Source organism: Entelurus aequoreus, linkage group LG20 (assembly GCF_033978785.1).
Source record: "Entelurus aequoreus isolate RoL-2023_Sb linkage group LG20, RoL_Eaeq_v1.1, whole genome shotgun sequence".
Classification (NCBI taxonomy): Eukaryota; Metazoa; Chordata; class Actinopteri; order Syngnathiformes; family Syngnathidae; genus Entelurus; species Entelurus aequoreus.
This window is the reverse complement of record NC_084750.1, coordinates 6449895-6474218: the sequence shown is the minus strand read 5'-3', so window position 1 is coordinate 6474218 and position 24324 is coordinate 6449895. Positions and strand designations below refer to the sequence as shown.

At 39.6% G+C, this 24324-nt stretch overlaps 1 protein-coding gene across 1 annotated transcript in view; it reads left to right on the top strand.

Annotated features, from left to right (window-relative positions):
• LOC133635880 (3-hydroxyisobutyrate dehydrogenase, mitochondrial-like) overlaps positions 1 to 9135 on the top strand; it is a 55204-nt gene extending 46069 nt beyond the window's left edge. The window contains exons 7-8 of the mRNA XM_062029295.1: positions 4914 to 5070; positions 7679 to 9135. Coding sequence (XP_061885279.1) covers positions 4914 to 5070; positions 7679 to 7837 — 316 coding nt within the window. The 3' untranslated portion in view covers positions 7838 to 9135. The remainder of the gene's footprint in view (positions 1 to 4913; positions 5071 to 7678) is intronic.
• Positions 9136 to 24324: the final 15189 nt, after the last annotated feature.

Sequence of the window (24324 nt, the reverse complement as noted above, 5' to 3'; positions counted from 1 at the left end):
TTTGGCGCGTTCCAGTTGTATCGGGAAGTCGGTATTTCAATCAATCAATGTTTATTTAAATAGCCCTAAATCACAAGTGTCTCAAAGGGCTGCACAAGCCACAACGACATCTTCGGTTCAGATCCCACATCAGGGCAAGGAAAAACTCAACCCAGTGGGATGACAATGAGAAACCTTGGAGAGGACCGCAGATGTGGGGGACCCCGCCCTCTAGGGCGACCGGTGCAATGGACGTCGAGTGGATCTAGCATCCACTCGATGCTAGATCGAGTGGATGCCCCCTCTCGAGCAGAAAAGAAAAGAAACGGCAGATCAACTGGTGAGAGTTTCTCGACGGAAACCCCTCGAGTGGGCTTCAAAGATGGCTGCTCTGAAGGTGAACTGTAGGGCTCGAAAGGCCAGGTAACTGCGGGTAGGGCTGGACGATATGGACGAAAAAGTATATCTCGATATATTTTTGCCTGAACTCGATATTTGATATATATCTCGATATATATTCCGGTGAAAGTATACATGTAAAGATATTAATTTTTTAACAATATTCACTGAAATTGAAGTGAATGACAACTGTAGTAGCAGCACTTTTATTAACCCAGTTAGTCAAGATGGGTATTTACAGCACAGAAAATAAACTGTTTAAGTGAAGTGAAGTGAATTACATTTATATAGCGCCTTTTCTCAAGTGACTCACAGCGCTTTACATTGTGAAACCCAATATCTAAGTTACATTTAAACCAGTGTGGGTGGCACTGGGAGCAGGTGGGTAAAGTGTCTTGCCCAAGGACACAACGGCAGTGACTAGGATGGCGGAAGCGGGAATTGAACCTGCAACCCTCAAGTTGCTGGCACGGCCGCTCTACCAACCGAGCTAGGTATAAGTAGTACAGAATTACATAATATAAAAAGAAGAGAAAAATATTTTTTCTACTTAAAATAAATAACATAGCTGTGCAAATAATACAACATGTATGAAATACATTTGCAGGCAGGCACTTTTTAATTCCCAGTCGACGATGTAATGGACTGTAATGGTTCTGTGGTCCTACTAGAAGTGGTCAGCGCAAAGTAAGTGACTTTACTTAATTGTGCGGTTATGATCTTCTTACTTCGTCGTACATTTCGCTTAAAAATTCCCTCTTCTCTTCTCCGACTCTCGTCGTCATTTGGGATGTGCGCGTCTGTTGTGACTTCCCTTCCTGGTTCGATGACCCGCCCTATCTTGCCTCTGATTGGCCTGTCCGTAATGTTTTGCCCTACTCTTAACTAGAGATGTTTGATAATGTCGGACTGCCGATTGGCCGATAAATGCTTTAAAATGTAATATCGGAAATTATCGGTATCAGTTTCAAAAAGTAAAATGTATGACTTTTTAAAACGCCGCTGTACGGAGTGGTACACGGACGTAGGGACAAGTACAGAGCGCCAATAAACTTTAAAGGCACTGCCTTTGCATGCCGGTCCAATCACATAATACCTACGGCTTTTCACACACACAAGTGAATGCAAGGCATACTTGGTCAACAGCCATACAGGTCACACTGAGGGTGGCCGTATAAACAACTTTAACACTGTTACAAATATGCGCCACACTGTGAACCCACACCAAACAAGAATGACAAACACATTTCGGGAGAACATCCGCACCGTAACACAACATAAACACAACAGAACAAATACCCAGAACCCCTTGCAGCACTAACACTTCCGGGGCGCTACAATATACACCCCCCGCTACCCCCTGCAATCCCGCCCACCTCAACCTCCTCATGCTCTCTCAGGGAGAGCATGTCCCAAATTCCAAGCTGCTGTTTTGAGGCATGTTAAAAAAAAATAATGCACTTTGTGACTTCAATAATAAATATGGCAGTGCCATGTTGGCATTTTTTTCCATAACTTGAGTTGATTTATTTTGGAAAACCTTGTTACATTGTTTAATGCATCCAGCGGGGCATCACAAGAAAATTAGGCATAATAATGTGTTAATTTCACAACTGTATATATCAGTATCGGTTGATATCGGAATCGGTAATTAAGAGTTGGACAACATCGGAATATCGGATGTCGGCAAAGAAGCCATTATCTGACATCTCTAGTATTAACGGCACAGAAAAGAAATTAGACACCTTTTTACCTGCACGCTGCCTGCCGCTGTTTCCGACATCTACAAAGTAATTAGCTACCGGCTGCCACCTACTGATATGGAAGAGTATAACGTGGTAAGTCTGCTGATCTCCAGACAGTACAGACACTCAACAATGGCACATTATTTGTTGATTATAATTACTGGTTTGCAAAAAACATTTTTAACCTAAATAAGTGAAATTAGATAATCTGCCACGGCACACCAGACTGTATCTGCATAGCCCACACTATCCGATTTGAACCGTTCCAACATCCACACACTCCGCTCGCCCTGGACATACAAGCCAGCATGTTTGCCGGTTTGGAAAATTCCCTGATTATCCCCGGGAATGACCAGGAATTTCCCCCCATTGACAATGAATGGGCAATATACAAACCCATATGCCACTTTTCTCACGCGATTGGAACCGTTCCAACATCCAAACACTACACCCACCCTGGACAATCAAGCATTTCACTTCCACTCTCGGGTATCGGCGGTTCGGCGACTTGCGCACATCGGGCATTCACACGCCATTCTTACCGGAGTTGCAAATTGTAGTTGAGTTGTGTTTGCCTCGTATTGCATGTGTTTTAGTGGTTTGCGTGTGCTTGGCTTTGCATCTCCGTCCTAGCCGTTGAGACGTGCATAAAAGTAGGCTGCTGCGGCCCGGACGTTTAAAAAAAAAAAAAAAAAAAAGAGCAGTGACAGTGAGGTTTATGGCTCCCCTGTGCTGCTTAAACCACTTCACCCCCTCCACTTTTTTTCCACGAGAAAAGGATGATGAAGGATAGACGTGCTGCTAAACATCAATACTGCATTAGCCAGCGTTACAAAGCCTTCTGCTATTAACGCTGAGGAATGGTCGCAGCCGGGCGCGAGGTTCAACGGGGGTCATCTGCCGCCCTCCATCTTTCTCCATCTTTTACTTCCCATTGCCTCGCTGCGTCTTGCATCATCCCTTATCCGTTTGATTTGTGTCGCACTACATCGTCTCATAGAAAGATTTGTCTGTTGGTTGTCATGCTTTCTCCACACCAAAAGTGTGCCATCTCCCCAATTGTGATATGTAAACTTTCGGAACTCACCTGTATAGTCTTCTCTGGAGTAACGGTTGAACTTGAGGTGAGGACTTTTCGTGTCCTCAGTATTTGTCTTCTTGGCTTTTATAAAACGGCTTTATTACAAACCAGTTGTTAGCCTTAAAAAGTGTGTAGTAAAAGCTATATTGTTTAAATTGTTAGCTAGCTAGCTCGTCTTGATGCTGGTAAGAAGTTCAATGTGGGCTTTGTTGTCACATTAAGTGCTTGAAAAGGTTTTGTTTGTAACCCAATTCCAGCCTTTAATACAGTGGTACCTCAACTTGAGAGTGTTTTGAGATAAGAGCTGTCTCTCGGCTAGTTGCCATCAAACATCTAAAGATGGGATTCCTGTTCATGTTCCTGGCACCTTTTGTGCCAAGATGCATTAAACTTTGTATTTGTCTACTTGTCAATGTAATTCAACTGCTTAGTTAAAAGAATGACCGTTCACATATTTCATTTCATTGTGTTATTTGTTTCATTCATTTAATAATAATAATAGATTTTATTTGTAAAAAGCACTTTATATTGAGTAAACAACGTCAAAGTGCTACAGTGTTTAAAAAAAAAGAAAAAGATAATAAAAAATAAAAAAAACACTAGAACAGCCTAATGGCTAGAATTAGTATGCATATATCTAAAAAAAAGCTTTTTTAAAAAGAAGGGTTTTTAAGCCTTTTTTAAAAGCATCCACAGTCTGTGGTGCCCTCGGGTGGTCAGGGAGAGCTTTCCATAGACTGGTAATAATAAATATGGCAGTGCCATGTTGGCATTTTTTGCCATAACTTGACTTGATTTATTTTGGAAAACCTTGTTACATTGTTTAATGCATCACAACAAAATCAGGCATAATAATGTGTTAATTCCATGACTGTATATATCGGTATCGGTTGATATCGGAATCGGTAATTAAGAGTTGGACAATATCGGAATATCGGTTATCGGCAAAAAAGCCATTATCGGACATCTCTAGTTTTATGCCTTCATGTCAAAGGAAACTTTTTTTTTCATACAGTATGGCAAACACAAAATATGCAATATTTTACCACCCCAAAAAAATTTCTAAGTGGAATTCTGTGAAGTAATTCATAACATTGTTTTTGATTCGTAATCCATGTTTGAAAAGCAGCCTGCATGGCAGCTTTGTGTTATTAGTGTCAAAATTGCAAATCTTTCTTGTTACATTTCACTTGTTTGCCCTTTCTATTCCACTTTTTTAATGGTATTTTTAGAATGTGCCACAGGCCGTTAAAAAATGAGCTGCTGAGCCACACTTTGGACACCACTGCACCAGTTGTAGGCCACGTACCACTAGTGGTACATGGATCACAGATTTAGAGGGAGTTTGACTGAGTCCACTCTCAGTGCTGCTGGAGTGGTCGCCGATTGTAAAGAGCCGTCTTGATAATGTAACATTTCACCATTAGATGTTTTTTTGCGCACCGTTGGATTTCACAGGGACCGGCGGGATTGGGTCTGTGCCAAAAAGGAGCGTCTTCTGTACCCACCCCTTGAAGGACTTGACGTTTCAAGCCTTCAATGTACTGCAGGAATATGTTTTGATGATGAGTAATTCACACGTCTCCATTTTGAAGTAGTCTGTGTACAGCTTGTAAAGCAGTATCGATGAACAATCCACCAGAAAGAATCTCCCAGGGTAGATCTTGTCATGGTCCAAAAACAACTCTACATGTCTTCCTTCCTCCCAGACTGGGTTTGGACCCCAAGCTTCTGGCAAAGATCCTCAACATGTCCTCGGGCCGCTGCTGGTCCAGTGACACGTACAACCCCGTCCCTGGCGTCATGGAGGGAGTGCCCTCCGCCAACAACTACCAGGGAGGCTTCGGAACCACGCTAATGGCCAAGGTAAAGGTCTCGTTTTCAGTTTTACTTCGGCATAACCCCAGAATTGTCGTACGATTTGCAAACCCAAATCTCAAAATGTGCACGTGTGGTAAGATGGATTTTGCTTTTTCTTTGGCTTATCATGACGGCAGAGGAAAAACATAATAAGTACCTTAAAATCACAATTGGAACTTTTTATGCACATCTTTGTTTGACCTGGAACCACCACCACCGAAATAAAAAGAATGAAAATGTGACTATTCCAAATGTCGGCTGTAGGTGTGACCACAGGATGCAGAGAAGGCAAGCAAAGTGCAGGCAGAAGGAGGGTTGTAACAATATAAAAATGTCATATCAGTTGTTTTGACCAAAATTAGAATTATCATGGTCACCTTGTTAAATGTGATCAAAAAGTACTTCTGCCTGCACTTCGCTGGCCTTCTCTGCATCCTGTGATAGCGCCGACATATGGCATAGTCACATTTTTATTTTGGTGGGTAAAAAAAAAAGGTCCAGGTCAGACAAATCTGACCAACATCCAAACCTAGATTGTTTGAACTGAAACCCTTTTTCCCCTGCCAAATTTAAAAAAAAATTGACTATATATGATATTTTAAAAAATTCTCATCACAGTTAGGACCAAAATTATCACGATTATATTCATCACGGTCACCATGGTATTGTTAAATGTGCTCAAAAAATTATTCTGCCCGCACTTCGCTTGCCTTCTCTGCATCCTGTGATCGCGCTTACAGCCAACATATGGCATAGTCACATTTCTATTATTTTTATTTTGGTGGGGAAAAAAAAAAAAAGAGGTCCAGGTCAGACAAATGTGACCAGCATCCAAGACTAGATTGTTTGAACTGAAACAATACAATAAAATAAAAAAGAATGGAAATGTGACTATATGTCATTAAAAAAAAAACTTCACATTACAGTTATTATGACCAAAATTACCACAATTATCATAATTATCACGGTCACCATGGTATTGTTAAATGTGCTCAACAAGTTCTTCTGCCCGCACTTTGCTTGCCTTCTCTGCATCCTGCGATCGCGCCGACATATGGCATGGTCACATTTTTATTTTGGTGGGTGGAAAAATAAATTAAAAAAAGGTCCAGGTCAGACAAATCTGAGCAGCTGTCAAGACTAGATTGTTTGATCTGAAACCTTTTTTCCCCCTACCAAAATAAAAAGATTGGAAATGTGATTATATGTGATATAAACATTTCACATCAGTTATTTTGACCTAAATGATCACGATTATCATAATTATCATGGTCACCATAGTAATGTTAAATTTGCTCAAAAAGTTATTCTGCCCGCACTTTGCTTGCCTTCTCTGCATCCTGTGATCGCGCCGACATATGGCATAGTCACATTTTTATTTTGGTGAGTGGAAAAAAAAAGATCCAGGTCATACAAATCTGACCAGCATCCAAGACTACATTGTTTGAACTGAAACAATAAAATATAAATAAAAATAATGGAAATGTGACTGTATGTGATTAAAAAAAATTCACATCACAGTTATTATGACCAAAAGGATCACGATTATCAAAATTATCACGGTCACCACGGTATTGTTAAATGTGCTCGAAAAGTACTTCTGCCCGCACTTCGCTTGCCGTCTCTGCATCCTGTGACCGCGCCGACATATGGCATGGTCACATTTTTATTTAGGTGGGTAAAAAAAAAAGGTCAAAGTCAGACAAATATTGACCAGCATCCAAGACTAGATTTTTTTTAACTGAAACCTTTTTTCCCCCGCCAAAATAAAAAGAATGTGACTATATGTGATATAAAAATGTTCACATCAAAGGGGTAGAAAATGGATGGATGGAAGTTATTATGACCTGGTGATCACGATTATCATATTTATGACAGTCACCATGGTATTATTAAATGTGCTCAAAAAATTATTATGCCCGCACTTCGCTTGCCTTCTCTGCATCCTGTGATCACACCTACAGCCAACATACGGCGTAGTCACATTTCTATTCTTTTTATTTTGGTGGGTAAAAAAAAAAAAAAGGTCCATGTCAGACAAATGTGACCAGCATCCAAGACTAGATTGTTTGAACTGAAACAATAAAATAAAAAATGGAAATGTGACTATATGTGATTAAAAAAAACATTCACATCAGTTATTATGACCAAAATGATCATGATTATCATATTTATCACGGTCACCATGGTATTGTTAAATGTGCTCAAAAAGTTCTTCTGCCCACACTTTGCTTGCCTTCTCTGCATCCTGTGATCATGCCTACAGCCAACATATGGCATAGTCACATTTCTACTCTTTTTATTTTGGTGGGTGAAAGGTCCGACAAATGTGACCAGCATCCAAGACTAGATGGTTTGACTGCATCCAGGCCATTTCCCATGAATTCCTCATTGCATGTTCAATTGTGTTTTATTGTTTCATCTCATTTTACTGCTCTTTTACCGACTCTGGCTGTCTGCCTCCACATTGTCAACATGTCTGAGCCGCGCTACTTTAATCTCAGGCACCAGCTGATGCATTTAGTGCTCGCTTTGGTATATTTCATGCTCCTTATGTTCTTTTTGGAGCATGGTCATAATAAAGGTGTGGACTGACCACCAATTCTCTTCCCAGGATCTGGGCTTGGCCCAAAACACGGCCACCAACACCAAGACGCCGGTCCCTCTCGGTTCCCTGGCCCACCAGATCTTCAGAGTCATGTGCTCCCGGGGCTACGCCAACAAGGACTTCTCATCGGTCTTCCAGTTCCTGCGTGAGGAGGAAGGACAGTGAGCGGAGGGGGAGGAGCACAGTGCTGTCCACGTAACACACACACACACACACACACACACACACACTCAGTGCCCCTTGTCCCACAACACTCAGGAGAGACTCTTAGGCAAAGCTCCAGTCCAATTAGTTTGCGACAAATAGCCTCATGGAGTCACTTTCACTTTAGTAGAAATGCAAAAACTGGCCTCAGATCAGGTTGTCCTTTTTATGGCACCCTTCAGCCATGCATGTTCATATACATTTTCAGAACAATAATCCACGTTGAATATTTTTTTCAGCGGTTTAGCCTATTTAAGAACACCTGTTTTCTTGTTTTCTTCCACAACTTCAAGGAGAACCGCACTATTTTTTGTAGAATCATCCACAATCATTGTGTGAGACTAGAGCGCACGTCTTTCTCTTTTTGATGCGTTCTAAATAGTGAAAAACTGCTACCAAGAGGCGGCTTATAATGCGGCTAATGGGGATTCCGCCTATAAAGCGCTCTAAAGAACAACAACATATTAACCAAGTGTATGCAATTGTTTTCTAAATGTTGGAGCTCATCCTCTGTATATTCAGGCTCAAAAAAAAAAAGATTCTCGATCATTTGTCCTAAAGTAGTCAGCACTCGCAAAGTCCGCCATGATTAGTTGCAGAAAGTAGCATAGCATGAAATCCATGTGCCCAGGAAAGAAATGTTTGAAATAAAAAATAAATGTTACATATTAGCATGAATGTGCTACGACATGACATACATACTTACAGCATGGACATAAAACCTTGTTGGATGGTTTAAATAGGCCATTTCTTTGTTAGCCACCGCTTGCTAGCAGTTTTTTACTATTTAGAAGGCATGAAAAAAGAGAAAGATGTGTGAATGATTGGGAAAAATTCCAAAAAAGTTGCATTTACTTTCACTTGGGACCTGATCCTCTTTTGGGAAATACTGTTATCGAGCTGCTTGGCTTAGCTCTGTGCCACGTTCAGGGGAATCGGACATTTGAAACAATCTACTTGAATTTACCTCTCTGCCACTGCAGTATTGTTCTGTGACCAGCACTGCTTCAGTTGTTTGCTGCGAAATACCCTCTTTTGATGTTTGTTGTTGAGTAACCCTTTTAGTGTAAGGAAGAGATAGTTGGTCGTACTGCGTTCAAGCAAATGTACATACTGTATATTTTATTTTCTCTTGGAAAGACATTGACGACAACTGTGACTTTTTCTTGTCCTACTAATTGTCTACAGTTTGCATTTGCCCTGTGGAACAAATCCTCAACACTTGGACCTAAAATGTACATTAAAATGTGTTCTGTGTACGTTTGTTTTGATGGGGTTTTATTACGCGCGTAAAACCAAGTGGACGCCTCGCTTTTTGGACGCCACACTTTTTGTGTGATTCGTTTTCTGACCATAATTCTTTCTAAAACAGGGGTCAGCAACCAGCGGCTCACTTTAGTGCCGCCCTAGTGGCTCCCTGGAGCATTTTTAGGAAAGGATTGAAAATAGAAAAAGATGGGGGAAACGTAATTTTTTTTGTTTTAGTATGTTTTTTGTTTGAGGAAAAAAATGACCCAAACCCTCCCAATTTTTTGAAAGCCCACTGTTTAATATGTTTGTGTATGCTTCACTGATGAGAGTATTTGATGAACATCGTTTTGTCCTCCTAATTTCGGCGGGTCTAGTGTGGAATCTTCCACTCCTTTTTCTCAATTTGTCCACCAAAAGTTGTATTCTGTGCGTGATTTCACAAAAGTGTGCTTTGTTGATGTTATTGACTTGTTGGAGTGCTAATCAGGCATATTTGGTCAGTGCATGACTGCAAGCTCATCAATGCTAACATGCTATTTAGACTAGCTGTATGTACATATTGCATCATTATGCCTCATTTGTAGGTATATTTGAGCTCATTTAATATCCTTTACTTTTATCCTCTTTGTATATAATTTAGTTTTGCATGTCTCATGACACATTATCTGTACGGAATATTGGCTGCATTTCAGATAGTTATTTGTGCGCCATGTTGTTCCAGACCACAGCAAACATGACCTAGCTTGCCAAAGATTGTAATAAATCTATTAAAAGAAGACAGCTTGCCGTTTCCTTAAACTTGGACGCACACATCTATACTTTTTGGTCATTAAAATTCAGTCATTTCCAGGAGTTATCTCACCTTCTGAGTAGCCTCTGATTTACTAAAGGTTTCTATTGTTGTAAAATGTGTAGAATAAATATAAAATTTCAACATTTCTGTCAACGAAGATTTGCTTCAGCCTGCGACACAATCATTTTGATAGTAGGCTAATATAGACACGTCATGTGTTGCCTTCATTATGAGACTTTAAACGGCTTTAAATTTTTTGCAGCTCCAGACAGATTAGATTTTTGTATTTTTGGTCCAATATGGCTCTTTCAACGTTTTGGGTTGCTGACCCCTGCTCTAAAATAAAATTTTCATACACTGATTATCTTCAATCAAAACTAGTGCATGAAAAATGAGCCACCATGGAGCCAAAGAAAGTTGTGAGTAACAGCACTTTGATAAAAAAAAAAGTTGAGAAACACTATTGAATTCATGAAATAAGTCAAACCATTGTAGCTCCTCCCCTCCGCTCATCGCCATCTTTGCCTTTTAGAAGTTTTCAATGAAAGGTAAAAGAGGTTTATTTATTAATTTTATTTGTTTGTGTATTTCATATTTTATGTTCAACTATGATTTATCTCTATAAAATGTGTTTGTGTTCAGATGTTGATTAATTTGATTTACATTAATTATTTGGGGAAAATTGCTTCAGATTTCTAACAACAACCGAGATACCAATCTACTTATTAGGGGAATCTAAAGTATTTAGTGTTATTATTTTTCTAATCATATATGCTGACCTTTTAGCCCTGAAAAAACCCAAAGCGCTGTATGTTGAATAAACTAGGCTGTTTTTAACGATTTGACAGTCAATGAGGAAATGCCGCAAAAATATTGCACGTGTATCAGTGGATTACTTGAAAAAGATACAAGTGGCCTCACATCGTTTGCTATCATTGCAAAATATAACGTTTCCCTCATCTTTGTGGAGTGTGCTCTGGTAGAATCACCATTTTATATAGAAAAGTTCAAAGTAAATTTAGTCCATTAAAATGTGTTGCACAACATAAAGTAAATGTTGTGAGAACATGTTAGCATTGTACCTGGCATTAAATATCATAAATAAATACTTACTAGAGTATTCACTAGATACTGGTGACGGGTAAATGACGCCTCAACGAGAATATGGCCCACTCACTAGCTGCATTGACACTACTCGGACTGTATTTCATTAAAAAAAATGGTCACAACATTCGACTTGCAAATAGGATTTATAGTTAATAATAATAATAATAATAACAATGGATTAGATTTATCTAGCGCTTTTCTAGACAGAGAAGGGAGAACACATAGTAAATATATATTTATTGATTTATTCTTTGTTTAAACAAACAGCTTTGCAGAAAATAATATAAAAACGTGCAACTGTGCTCAATGAGCCAAATAGTAAACGAGAGAAGAGGAACGTTTTCCTTGTTTGGATGTTTTCCTTTTTTTTTAGTTTCATTGAGATGGACAATGGAGACAAATGTCAACACTACTCAAAGTACCGGTAGAATAAGACAGTTGGCACATGTTGTTGTTCTTAGAGTGACACACACATCGAGGGACATAGCGTCAGTATTGTTTGACTACCAGATACAGTTGTCCACTGCAATGGACATTGCGTAGAAACAATGAAATAGGCACTGTAATGAATTGTATTCACCTGAAACAATTATTGAATAATTCAGGGAATCTTGCAATAGTATCAAGGTCATTTACCCACAGCTTAGCCATCTAGAGGTCGTCAACATTTTCCAGGCCAAGGACCCCAACACTGATGGAGTGGGGGCCTCCATTGTATATATTAAATTAAACTGGTCCTAAAAGTACATTGTTATTGGGCAAAACTAAGATATTCAAATAACACAGTATAGCGATGCTAATAGCGAGCTTACAACTAGCGCCCTAATCGTCAGGTGGCAGCTTGCGCTAGTATTATAAACTATACATTTTATTTGCAGGTCGAATGTTGTGACTATTTTTATCATGAAACACGAACAGAGTCTCACTTTCGTGTCAATGCAGCTAGTGACAGTATCTAGTAAGTACTACTACTCTAGTAAGTATTTATTGATGATATTTAATGCCAGTTACAATGCTAACATGTTCTCACAACATGTACTGTACCTTGTGCAATATATTTTAATGGTCTAATTAACAGTGGTGCCCAACTTTTTTGTGATTGCGGACCGGTCAACGCTTGAAAATTTGTCCCACGGACCGGGGTGGGGGGGGTTGCTATATATATATTTTTGTTTGTCATAAAAAAATACAATCGTGTGTGCTTACAGACTGTATCCCTGCAGACTGTATTGATATATATTGATATATAATGTAGGAACCAGAATATTAATAACAGAAAGAAACAACCCTTTTGTGTGGGGGAGGGAGGTTTTTTGGGTTGGTGCACTAATTTTAAGTGTATCTTGTGTTTTTTATGTTGATTTAATTAAAAAAAAATATATATATATATATATTTTTTAAATTTATTTCTGGTGCGGCCCGTTACCAATCGATCCACGGCCCGGTGGTTGGGCACCACTGGACTAATAGACTACCTACTCAGTGGCCTAGTGGTTAGAGTGTCCGCCCTGAGATCGGTAGGTTGTGAGTTCAAACCCCGGCCGAGTCATACCAAAGACTATAGAAATGGGACCTATTACTTCCCTGCTCGGCACTCTGCATCAAGGGTTGGAATTGGGGGTTAAATCACCAAAAATGATTCCCGGGCGCGGCACCGCTGCTGCCCACTGCTCCCCTCACCTCCCAGGGGTGATCAAGGGGATGTGTCAAATGAAGAGGACAAATTTCACCACACCTAGTGTGTGTGTGACAATCATTGGTACTGTAACCTAACTTAGCTATCATAAATGCTAATATGAACATAATAATGCAATTATTTATTAATATTTTTTTACTATGAAATGACAAGGTAGAATGAGTGAGGTGGCCATTTCTAAATGACTGATTGTGATTCCAATGTATTCAAAGACAAATTACAGAGGGAATATAATTTTTTATTTTTTTCAAAAGTTGAATCAATCTAACATTCGTGCTTTTGTTTTCTTGTACCTTCCTTTTTGGTATTTTTGGGGACGGTTCCTACTCCTTTTGCAACACTTTATTGTCCCCTAAGTAGACAGTGGCTCGTTGGCGGTCATGCGGTGGGCTTTCTGACTCACGGTTTTCACTTTTCCTACTCCTTCAGAATTAGCCTTCTTTAATCCTTTTAAACTGGCCAAATAAAAACAATGGCTGCTCCCACGTCTAGCCTGCTGCATTATGACGCTGGTCCACATTGTTGTTGCTGAAACTTGCCTGCGTTTTATAGCGCTTTGCTCATTAAAGGACACATGAAAGCGGGCTGTTAAAGGAGTCGTGGCCAGGCTGACGTCTGAGCGGACGGGGAGGCATGGATGGGAATTTTGGGGAGGGGGAACTGTATCGTGTCCACAATAGGCCTAAGACCGGGGTCGGCAAGCCAACATGTTGAAAGAGCCATATTGGACCACAAATACAAAAACAAATTAAAAGTATTATATAAGTGTTATAATGAAGGCAACACATGATGTAAGTGGCTATATTAGCCTACTATCAAAATGACTTTAAAAGTCTTATATAAGTGTTATACTGAAGACAGCACATGATGTAAGTGTCTATATTAGTTATATTAGCCGACTATCAAAATTACTTTAAAAGTCTTATATAAGTGTTATAATGAAGGCAACACATGATGTGTCTATATTAGCTATATTAACCTACTATCAAAATGACATTAAAAGTCTTGTATAAGTGTTATAATGAAGGCAACACATGATGTAAGTGTCTATATTAGTTATATTAGCCGACTATCAAAATGACTTTAAAAGTCTTACATCATGTGTTGCCTTCAGTATAACACTTATATAAGTGTCTATATTAGCCTACTATCAAAATGACTTTAAAAGCCTTATAAATAAATAAATGATAAATGGGTTATACTTGTATAGCGCTTTTCTACCTTCAAGGTACTCAAAGCGCTTTGACACTATTTCCACATTTACCCATTCACTCACAGATTCACACACTGATGGCGGGAGCTGCCATGCAAGGCGCTAACCAGCAGCCATCAGGAGCAAGGGTGAAGTGTCTTGCCCAAGGACACAACGGACGTGACTAGGATGGTAGAAGGTGGGGATATAAGTGTTATACTGAAGGCAACACATGATGTAAGTTTATATATTAGCTATATTAGCCTACTATCAAAATGACTTTAAAAGTCTTATATAAGTGTTATACTGAAGGCAACACAGGATGTGTTTATATTAGCTATATTAGCCTACTATCAAAATGACTTTGAAAGTCTTATATCAGTGTTATAATGAAGGCAACACATGATGTGTTTGTATTAGCCTACTATCAAAATGACTTTAAAAGTCTTATAAGTGTTATACTGAAGGCAACACATGATGTAAGTTTATATATTAGCTATATTAGCCTACTATCAAAATGACTTTAAAAGTCTTATATAAGTGTTATAATGAAGGCAACACATGATGTGTTTGTATTAGCCTACTATCAAAATGACTTTAAAAGTCTTATAAGTGTTATACTGAAGGCAACACATGATGTAAGTGTCTATATTAGTTATATTAGCCTACTATCAAAATAACTTTAAAAGTCTTATATAAGTGTTATAATGAAGGCAACACATGATGTGTTTGTATTAGCCTACTATCAAAAGGACTTTAAAGTCTTATATAAGTGTTATACTGAAGGCAACACATGATATAAGTGTATATACAGTATTAGCTATATTAGCCTACTATCAAAATGACTTTAAAAGTCGTATATAAGTGTTATAATGAAGACAACATATGATGTAAGTGTCTATATTAGCTATATTAGCCTACTATCAAAATGACTTTAAAAGTCTTATATAAGTGTTATAATGAAGGCAACACATGATGTAATTCTCTATATTAGGTATTTTAGCTTACTATCAAAATGACTTTAAAGGTCTTATATAAGTGTTATAATAAAGACAACACATGATGTAAGTGTCTATATTAGTTACATTAGCCTACTATCAAAATGACTTTAAAAGTCTTATATAAGTGTTGTACTGAAGGCAACACATGATGTGTTTGTATTAGCCTACTATCAAAATGACTTTAAAAGTCTTATATGAGTGTTGTACTGAAGGCAACACATGATGTAAGTGTCTATATTAGCTATATTAGCCTACTATCAAAATGATGATGTGTCACAAATCTTTGTTGAAATGTAATATTTATTCTACACATTTTTACAACATTGGAAAACATTCAAACTTCTTAGAGGGTGAGATGACTCCTGGAAATGACTGTCTTTAGAATGGCCAAAGGTATAATTGTGTGTGTCCAAGTTAAAGGAAACGTCGTCTTCTAATGAATTTTATTACAATCTTTGCAAGCTGGGTAACATTTGCTGTGGTCTGGAACAACATGGCACACAAACAACTATCAGAAATGCAGCCAATATTACATACAGATAATGTGCAAATATAAATGAAATACACAGAAGACATAAGTCAAGAAAATTAAAAATATACCTACAAACCAGACATAATGATGCAATATGTACATACAGCAAGAGTAAATAGCATGTTAGCAGGGATTAGCTTGCAGTCATGCACTGACCAAATATTGCTGATTAGCATTCCACACAAGTCAATAACATCAACAAAGCTCACCTTTGTGCAATCAGGCACAGCATAAACGGTTTGGTGGACAAAATGAGACCAAGGAATGAAATAAAACACGTCTTTCTGTGGCAGCGTCGAAGAACGTTGTACATGTAAACAACGACCGCCGAAATTAGCGGGACAAAAACGGCGCTGGACAAATACTCTCATCGGTGAAGCATGTTTAATATAAACAGTGTGATCTCTCACAATTAGGAAGGTTTGTGTCATGTTTGTCCTCCTACAGAAATAGAGATGTCCGATAATATCGGACTGCCGATATTATCGGCAGATAAATGCTTTAAAATGTAATATCGAAAATTATCGGTATCTGTTTCAAAAAGTAAAATTTATGACTTTTTAAAACGCCGCTGTACGCCCTACACGGACGTAGGGAGAAGTACAGAGCAGTTGCGCCTCCCAGTCATACTTGCCAACCCTCCCGATTTTCCCGGGAGACTCCCGAATTCCAGTGCCACTCCCGAAAATCTCCCGGGGTAACTATTCTCCCGAATTTCTCCCAGAAAACAATATTGGAGGCGTGCCTTAAAGGCACTGCCTTTGCGTGCCGGCCCAGTCACATAATATCTACGGTTTTTCACACACACAAGTGAATGCAAAGCATTCTTGGTCAACAGCCATACAGGTCACACTGAGGGTGACCGTATGAACAACTTTAACACTGTTACAAATATGTGCCACACTGTGAACCCACACCAAACAAGAATGACAAACCCATTTCGGGAGAACATCCGCACCATAACACAACATAAACACAACAGCACAAATACCCAGAACCCCTTGCAGCACTAACTCTTCCGGGACGCTACAATATACACCCCCCGCCACCTCAACCTCCTCATGCTCTCTCAGAGAGAGCATGTCCCAAATTCCAAGCTGCTGTTTTGAGGCATGTTAAAAAAAAATAATGCACTTTGTGACTTCAATAATAAATATGGCAGTGCCATGTTGGCCTTTTTTTCCATAACTTGAGTTGATTTATTTTGGAAAACTTTTTTACATTGTTTAATGCATCCAGCGGGGCATCACAACAAAATTAGGCATAAGTTGTTATAAAAAGTTGTTAATTCCACGACTGTATGTATCGGTATCGGTTGATATCGGAATTGGTAATTAAGAGTTGGACAATATCGGATATCGGGAAAAAAAGCAATTTTCGGACATCTCTATACAGAAACCATATTCAAAATAAAAATATGTATTTTCCCCACCATCTTTTTCCATTTTAATACATTTTTTAAAAAGCTCCAGGGAGCCTCGAGGGCGGCGCTAAGGAGCCGCATGTGGTTCCAGAGCCACTGGTTGCCGACCTCCGGCCAAAGGGGTAAAAAAACAAACTGAATACCGTATTTTTCAGAGTATAAGTCGCTCCGGGCGAAAATGCATAATAAAGAAAGAAAAAAACATATATAAGTCGCACTGGAGTATAAGTCGCATTTTTTGGGGGAAATTTATTTGATAAAACCCAACACCGAGAATAGACATTTGAAAGGCAATTTAAAATAAATAAAGAATAGTGAACAACAGGCTGAATAAGTGTACGTTATATGAGGCATAAATAACCAACTGAGAACGTGCCTGGTATGTTAACGCAACATATTATGGTAAGAGTCATTCAAATAACTATAACATATAGAACATGCTATACGTTTACCAAACAATCTGTCACTCCTAATCGCTAAATCCCATGAAATCTTATACGTCTAGTCCAGGGGTCGGCAACCCAAAATGTTGAAAGAGCCATATTGGACCAAAAATACAAAAACAAATCTGTCTGGAGCCGCAAAAAATTAAAAGCCATATTACATGTGTCATGAGATATAAATTGAATTAAGAGGACTTAAAGGAAGACTAAATGAGCTCAAATGTAGCTACAAATGAGGCATAATGATGCAATATGTACATATAGCTAGCCTAAATAGCATGTTAGCATCGATTAGCTTGCAGTCATGCAGTGACCAAATATGTCTGATTAGCACTCCACACAAGTCAATAACATCAACAAAACTCACCTTTGTGCATTCATGCACAACGTTAAAAGTGTGGTGGACAAAATGAGACAGAAAAAGAAGTGGCATAAAACACGTCCTAGAAAGTCGGAGAAAGTTATGCATGTAAACAAACTATACGGTGAGTTCAAGGACCGCCAAAATTAGTAGGACAAAACGGCGCTCGCCAAATACTCGAATCAGTGAAGCATGTTTAATACAAACAGTGTGATTTATAACAATTAGGGAGGTTTGTGTCATGTTTGTCCTCCTACAGAAACCATACTAAAACAAAAAAATAGATTTTTTTCCCCTCATCTTTTTCCATTCTTCATACATTTTTGAAAAATCTCCAGAGAGCCACTAGGGCGGCGCTAAAGAGCCGCATGCGGCTCTAGAGCCGCGGGTTGCCGACCCCCGGTCTAGTCTCTTACGTGAATGAGCTAAATAATATTATTTGATATTTTACGGTAATGTGTTGATAATTTCACACATAAGTCGCTCCTGAGTATAAGTCGCACCCCCGGCCAAACTATGAAAAAAACTGCGACTTATAGTCCGAAAAATACGGTAGTTTGTTTGCATCTTTTGATGAGCTTTAAGGCAGCTAAACACCTGAGGTGGGTTTCTTCATTACTTCTGGATAATTTTGCTGCATTACATCGGGGGGGGGTGAAGGGGGGTCCAATGCTTAGTGTGGAGTGATTCATTCCCAGTGCACCCCGAGTGACATGCAGCTAAATGAGCAGCTGTAATAGCTTGCCCAGCAGCGCAAAACGAGCCCTCACTGTAAAGTATTGTGGACTTGATATCTTTGCCGCCAATAATCATTTCGCCCCTCGGCCCTGATGCGTGGTTTGCGGCGGCGGCGGCATTGTCTGGCACATCCAAACAAGTCTTGTTTTGTAGACAAGCGTCCTGACTCGTTGCCTCCGCTTAGGTTCATTAGTGGAGATAATTTCACTGGAGGCGGCAGGCCGGCGCGTAACATGTCACGCTGACAGCCAATTATAGCATAAAGTGTGTATTAAGGGGGCTGGGCTTGTCAAACATGGAGCGACTACATGGTCAATAGGTTGAGGAGTATGAATAAACATCTACGCATCTTCTTTTGGTAGCACTTCTATCAGCGGGTAACTTTAAGAAGAGCAGTTTGGGTCTAAACCTTTTGGAGAACGACCGACTTGTATCCAACCTACAGTTCTTCTGTTTTTTTTAACTAAGTCATTGACTTTTTAAATACGCCTAACATTTTAGAAATACATTAGTCCGGTTTTTGGATGAACCACAGTACCGAGACAAAGCTTTTAAACAATATCAGGCGGATCTTACAAACCCAAAAGCAGTGAAGTTGGCACGTTGTGTAAACCGTAAATAAAAACAGAATACAATGATTTGCAAATCCTTTTCAACTTATATTCAATTGAATAGACTGCAAAGACAAGATATTTAACGTTCGAACTGGAAAACTTTATTTTTTGCAAATATTAGCTCATTTGGAATTTGATGCCTGCAAGATGTTTAAAAAAAGCTGGCACAAGTGGCAAAAAAAAGACTGAGAAAGTTGAGGAATGCTCATCAAACACACAGAATAATTGGGAACAGGTGGGTGCCATGATTGGGTATGAAAGCAGCTTCCACGAAATGCTCAGTAATTCACAAACAAGGATGGGGCGAGGGTCACCACTTTGTGAACAAACGCGTGAGCAAATTGTCCAACGGTTTAAGAACAACATTTCTCAACCAGCTATTGCAAGGAATTTAGGGATTTCACCATCTACGGTCCGTAATATCATCAAAAGGTTCAGAGAGTCTGGAGTAATCACTGCACGTAACATTGAATGCCCGTGACCTTGGATCCCTCAGGCGGTACTGCATCAACAAGCGACATCAGTGTGTAAAGGATATCACCACATGGGCTCAGGAACACTTCAGAAACCCACTGTCAGTAACTACAGTTGGTCGCTACATCTGTAAGTGCAAGTTAAAACTCTACTATGCAAAGCGAAAGCCATTTATCGACAACACCCAGAAACGCCGCCGGCTTCGCTGGGCCAGAGCTCATCTAAGATGGACTGATGAAAAGTGTTCTGTGGTCTGACGAGTCCACATTTCAAATTGTTTTTGGAAACTGTGGACGTTGTGTCCTTCGGACCAAAGAGGAAAATAACTATCCGGACTGTTATAGACGTAAAGTGTAAAAGTCAGCATCTGTGATGGTATGGTGGTGTATTAGTGCCCAAGGCAAGGGTAACTTACACCATACTTGCCAACCCTCCCGATTTTCCCGGGAGACTCCCGAATTTCAGTGCCCCTCCCGAAAATCTCCCGGGGCAACCATTTTCCCGATTTCCCGGACAACAATATTGGGGGCGTGTCTTAAAGGCACTGCATTTAGCGTCCTCTCTCACCTGAAAAGCAGACTATTATATATGTCTCTGTTATCCATAGGTTTATCTATAACCCATAAAGTAGGCAGGCACGGAGCTATTTCTCAGTGTGTGTTTATTCCAGCCGGCACGTTAATACACTGACACACAACATCCGGATTCCCATCATGCATTGCTTCAAAACTACGGCAAGTAGTAATGTACAAAAACATGATAGAGACAAAGCAGAAGAAGGAAGAAGAGACATGGCGACGACGAGTAAGAAGAAGAAGTACGCTTGCAAGTTCCAAAATGATTGGAAAAAATAATTTCAGTTCATCCAGGACAGCTGGAAGGGGAAGGGGTATGCTGCCTGCACATTTTGTAGATCAGACTTCTCCATTTAACACGGTGGCCGAACGGATATACTCATTCATGAACGGATTATTTATATGTATATATATACACTACCGTTCAAAAGTTTGGGGTCACCCAAACAATTTTGTGGAATAGCCTTCATTTCTAAGAACAAGAATAGACTGTCGAGTTTCAGATGAAAGTTCTCTTTTTCTGGCCATTTTGAGCGTTCAATTGACCCCACAAATGTGATGCTCCAGAAACTCAATCTGCTCAAAGGAAGGTCAGTTTTGTAGCTTCTGTAACGAGCTAAACTGTTTTCAGATGTGTGAACATGATTGCACAAGGGTTTTCTAATCATCAATTAGCCTTCTGAGCCAATGAGCAAACACATTGTACCATTAGAACACTGGAGTGATAGTTGCTGGAAATGGGCCTCTATACACCTATGTAGATATTGCACCAAAAACCAGACATTTGCAGCTAGAATAGTCATTTACCACATTAGCAATGTATAGAGTGTATTTCTTTAAAGATAAGACTAGTTTAAAGTTATCTTCATTGAAATGTACAGTGCTTTTCCTTCAAAAATAAGGACATTTCAATGTGACCCCAAACTTTTGAACGGTAGTGTATATATATATTTTTTCCAATCATTTTGGAACTTGCAAGCGTACTTCTTCTTCTTACTCATCGTCGCCATGTCTCTTCTTCCTTCTTCTGCTTCGTCTCTGTTATGTTTTTGGACATTACTACTTGCCGTAGTTTTGAAGCAATGCATCATGGGAATCCGGATGTTGTGTGTCAGTGTATTAACGTGCCGGCTGGAATAAACACACACTGAGAAATAGCTCCGTGCCTGCCTACTTTATGGCTTATAGATAAACCTATGGATAACGGAGACATATATAATAGTCTCCTTTTCAGGTGAGAGAGGACGCTAAAGGCAGTGCCTTTAAGGCACACCCCCAATATTGTTGTCCGGGTGGAAATCGGGAGAATAGTTGCCCCGGGAGATTTTCGGGAGGGGCACTGGAATTCGGGAGTCCCTCAGGAAAATCGGGAGGGTTGGCAAGTATATTGTGGGGACAGAAAAGCAAGCCCAAATAAAGAACTACATGTTCAAAAACACGTCTAAAAAACAAACACGACTCACAAACTTAGCATGCGCCTTCAGAAAGAGAAAAAAAAAAAAAAGCTCATATTAAGCAGACTTAGCAACACGGCTGCTGCTAGCAGCTAGGAACTCCGGTGATAACTCAACTCACAGTGGATGAAAATAACTTGGGTCTTGTGGGGAGAGCGACCTGCCAGGGCTTCCAAGCCAAACTTGCCATTCAATATCACTTTTTTTTCTTGGTCCATTCCTGCTCTCTCCTCCTGCATGTGACTCAACATCCATCGCTGCTTTTCCCTCGCTACTAGCATGTTGTGCTCGTGAAACATCCAAAATATAGGTTTGTTGATGAGAAGCGTACTACAGTAGGCATACAACGACACTTGTCCTCGGAGTCAAAGTCTGAGAGAGGAGTTGTGTTGTTTCTCGCCCTTTCCTTGTTTCAAAACACACACAAACACGGTGGCGCCTGTGAGTAACGACAACACGCGCACACCATTCATCACACATGCTCAAGTGGCTCTTCATTATATGAATGACTCTCATTGGAAGAGCGATCGTCAGAAGACGCGGCCGCCTGCTACCTACCGAGAGGGAGTAATCACCGCGCGGGGCCCCACACATCTCACCTCACACACCCTAAATACCCAGCGGGGAGGCTGCAGCACCCGGGAAGACACATTCATCTCCATACCTTCAGGCTGCTAGGCAACAGGTGTGGTTTTCTGCTAAAATGTTCATTAAGCTGCTCCTAAAGTTGTTACTGTGCGTTACTAAGGTATTCAAATCATTAAGCACGGCACTGCTGATTTAGGTTGACCATATTCTGAAACCCCAAAAAGAGGACACATATATGCGTGCCAAGGCCGGGACAAGGTGAAAATTTGCCAATGATACTCAAACTTGCTTTATAAATAATATATTTATTTAAATGAAGCATTTTTTCTCCTTTGTTGACAGCAGTGTTGGCGCTAGGAATTTTCAAAATGGGGTCCCACTTTTTTGTAAGTGTTTTGAAAAAAAAAAAAAAAAAAGATAAATGTATGCATTATCCTGTTATATCTTTTGATTGATTGATTGAGACTTTTATTAGTAGGTTGCACAGTGAAGTACATATTCCGTACAATTGACCACTAAATGGTAACACCCGAATAAGTTTTTCAACTTGTTTAAGTCGGGGTCCACTTAAATTGATTCATGATACAGATATATACTATCATATATACTATCATCATAATACAGTCATCACACAAGATAATCACATTGAATTATTTACATTATTTACAATCAGGGGTGTGGGGGATGGGGGGGGGGGGATATGGACATCAAGTAGTGGACATAGAGAGAGAGAGAGAGAGAGATCAGAAGGCAAAAGAAGAAGAAAAAGTATCTCACATTCTATATTGTGTTTTGGAAAAAGGTTGTCATAAACATTACTTAATTCATTAACAAAGAAAACAAATTTGTATGCATACATACATTTATTCGGTACATGGTGTAATAAGTGTGACCAGTAGATGGCAGTCAAACATGAGAGATAAGTGTAGTCTGCACTATGATGGCAATATGACTCAAGTAAACAACACCAACATTTTATATGTTCCATTGAAAACATAGAACATTACACACGGCGCTCAAAAATATATCAAAACGTTTTAGTACGAAAGCTATGAAGCCGCACCGTTTGATGGATTGTACTGTGCTTCAACGAAGGAGTATTATTATGGTGTGTGTATAAGGTAAGACATATTATTTGGCGTTTTGTTTCGCAATATAATGCAAAATCAACTTTTCTTACCTTCTGGTACCTGCTGATCTGTATTTGGGATCTGCATAAATCCTGCAAAATTGCGCGCGTTAGCCTTTGTAGTCCGTGCCGACTCCATAGTTGATAAGCTTCTTCTTTTTCTCTATCTTCTTGTTATGGGACATTCATCCTCCACTGTTGCCATTTCTAATATAAAGTAGTGTAAAGTTCTTACTTATATGTGTCAGTAAACTCGCCATGAACGCGCTAAAACATACCGGTGTAGTGAGTTTACATTATTCACCCAAGGAACTTTAGTTATTAGAGAGTTCCGGTCGGACGGTTTTTCACGGGACACATTTCCGGCCTTGTTGCTGTTTCCGGATGAGGAGATGCTGCTCCGTTATTGATTGAAGTAAAGTCTGAATGTCATTAAAACAGTTAGCTCCATCTTTTGACACTTCTTCCACTCCCGTCCTTGCACGCTACACCGCTACAACAAAGATGACGAGGAGAAGACGCTGCCGAAGGTGAGCCACGTAAATAAGACCGCCCACAAAACGGCACTTTCTGAAGTGATTGTCAGAAAGCGGCTTGAAGATGATCTGTAAAACCTCATATATGCAACATTTTGACCAAAGAACTACAATTACATGTTATGTAGACCACAAGGAAGTGTTTTCTATTTAGAAAAAAAATAAAAACAATGATATGAGTCTTTTAATGCGCTCTATGAAAAAACATCGACAATAGACCATTCATCGGCAGTGCGCCTTATGGTCCGGAAAATACGGTATGTCTCCAAGTCCCAGTTTGAGTGGAGAGGTCCAAACTTTCCTCGTATTGCCATCACCTGGAAATGTAAGCATGCAGACCCCTTGTTTAGTTGCATCTGGCAGACATATTGGATTAGTCTGTTACGATGCGGAGGGCAACAGGTCGCTTGCGGGGAAGATGACTATTTCATTCCAGGACGCAAGGCAAAATACAAAACTTTGCTACAATCCGAAGCATGGAATGAACGTCAAGACTAGCTTGAGGCTTACTTAGTAGGGTGAGACAAATTACCTGCAAAGA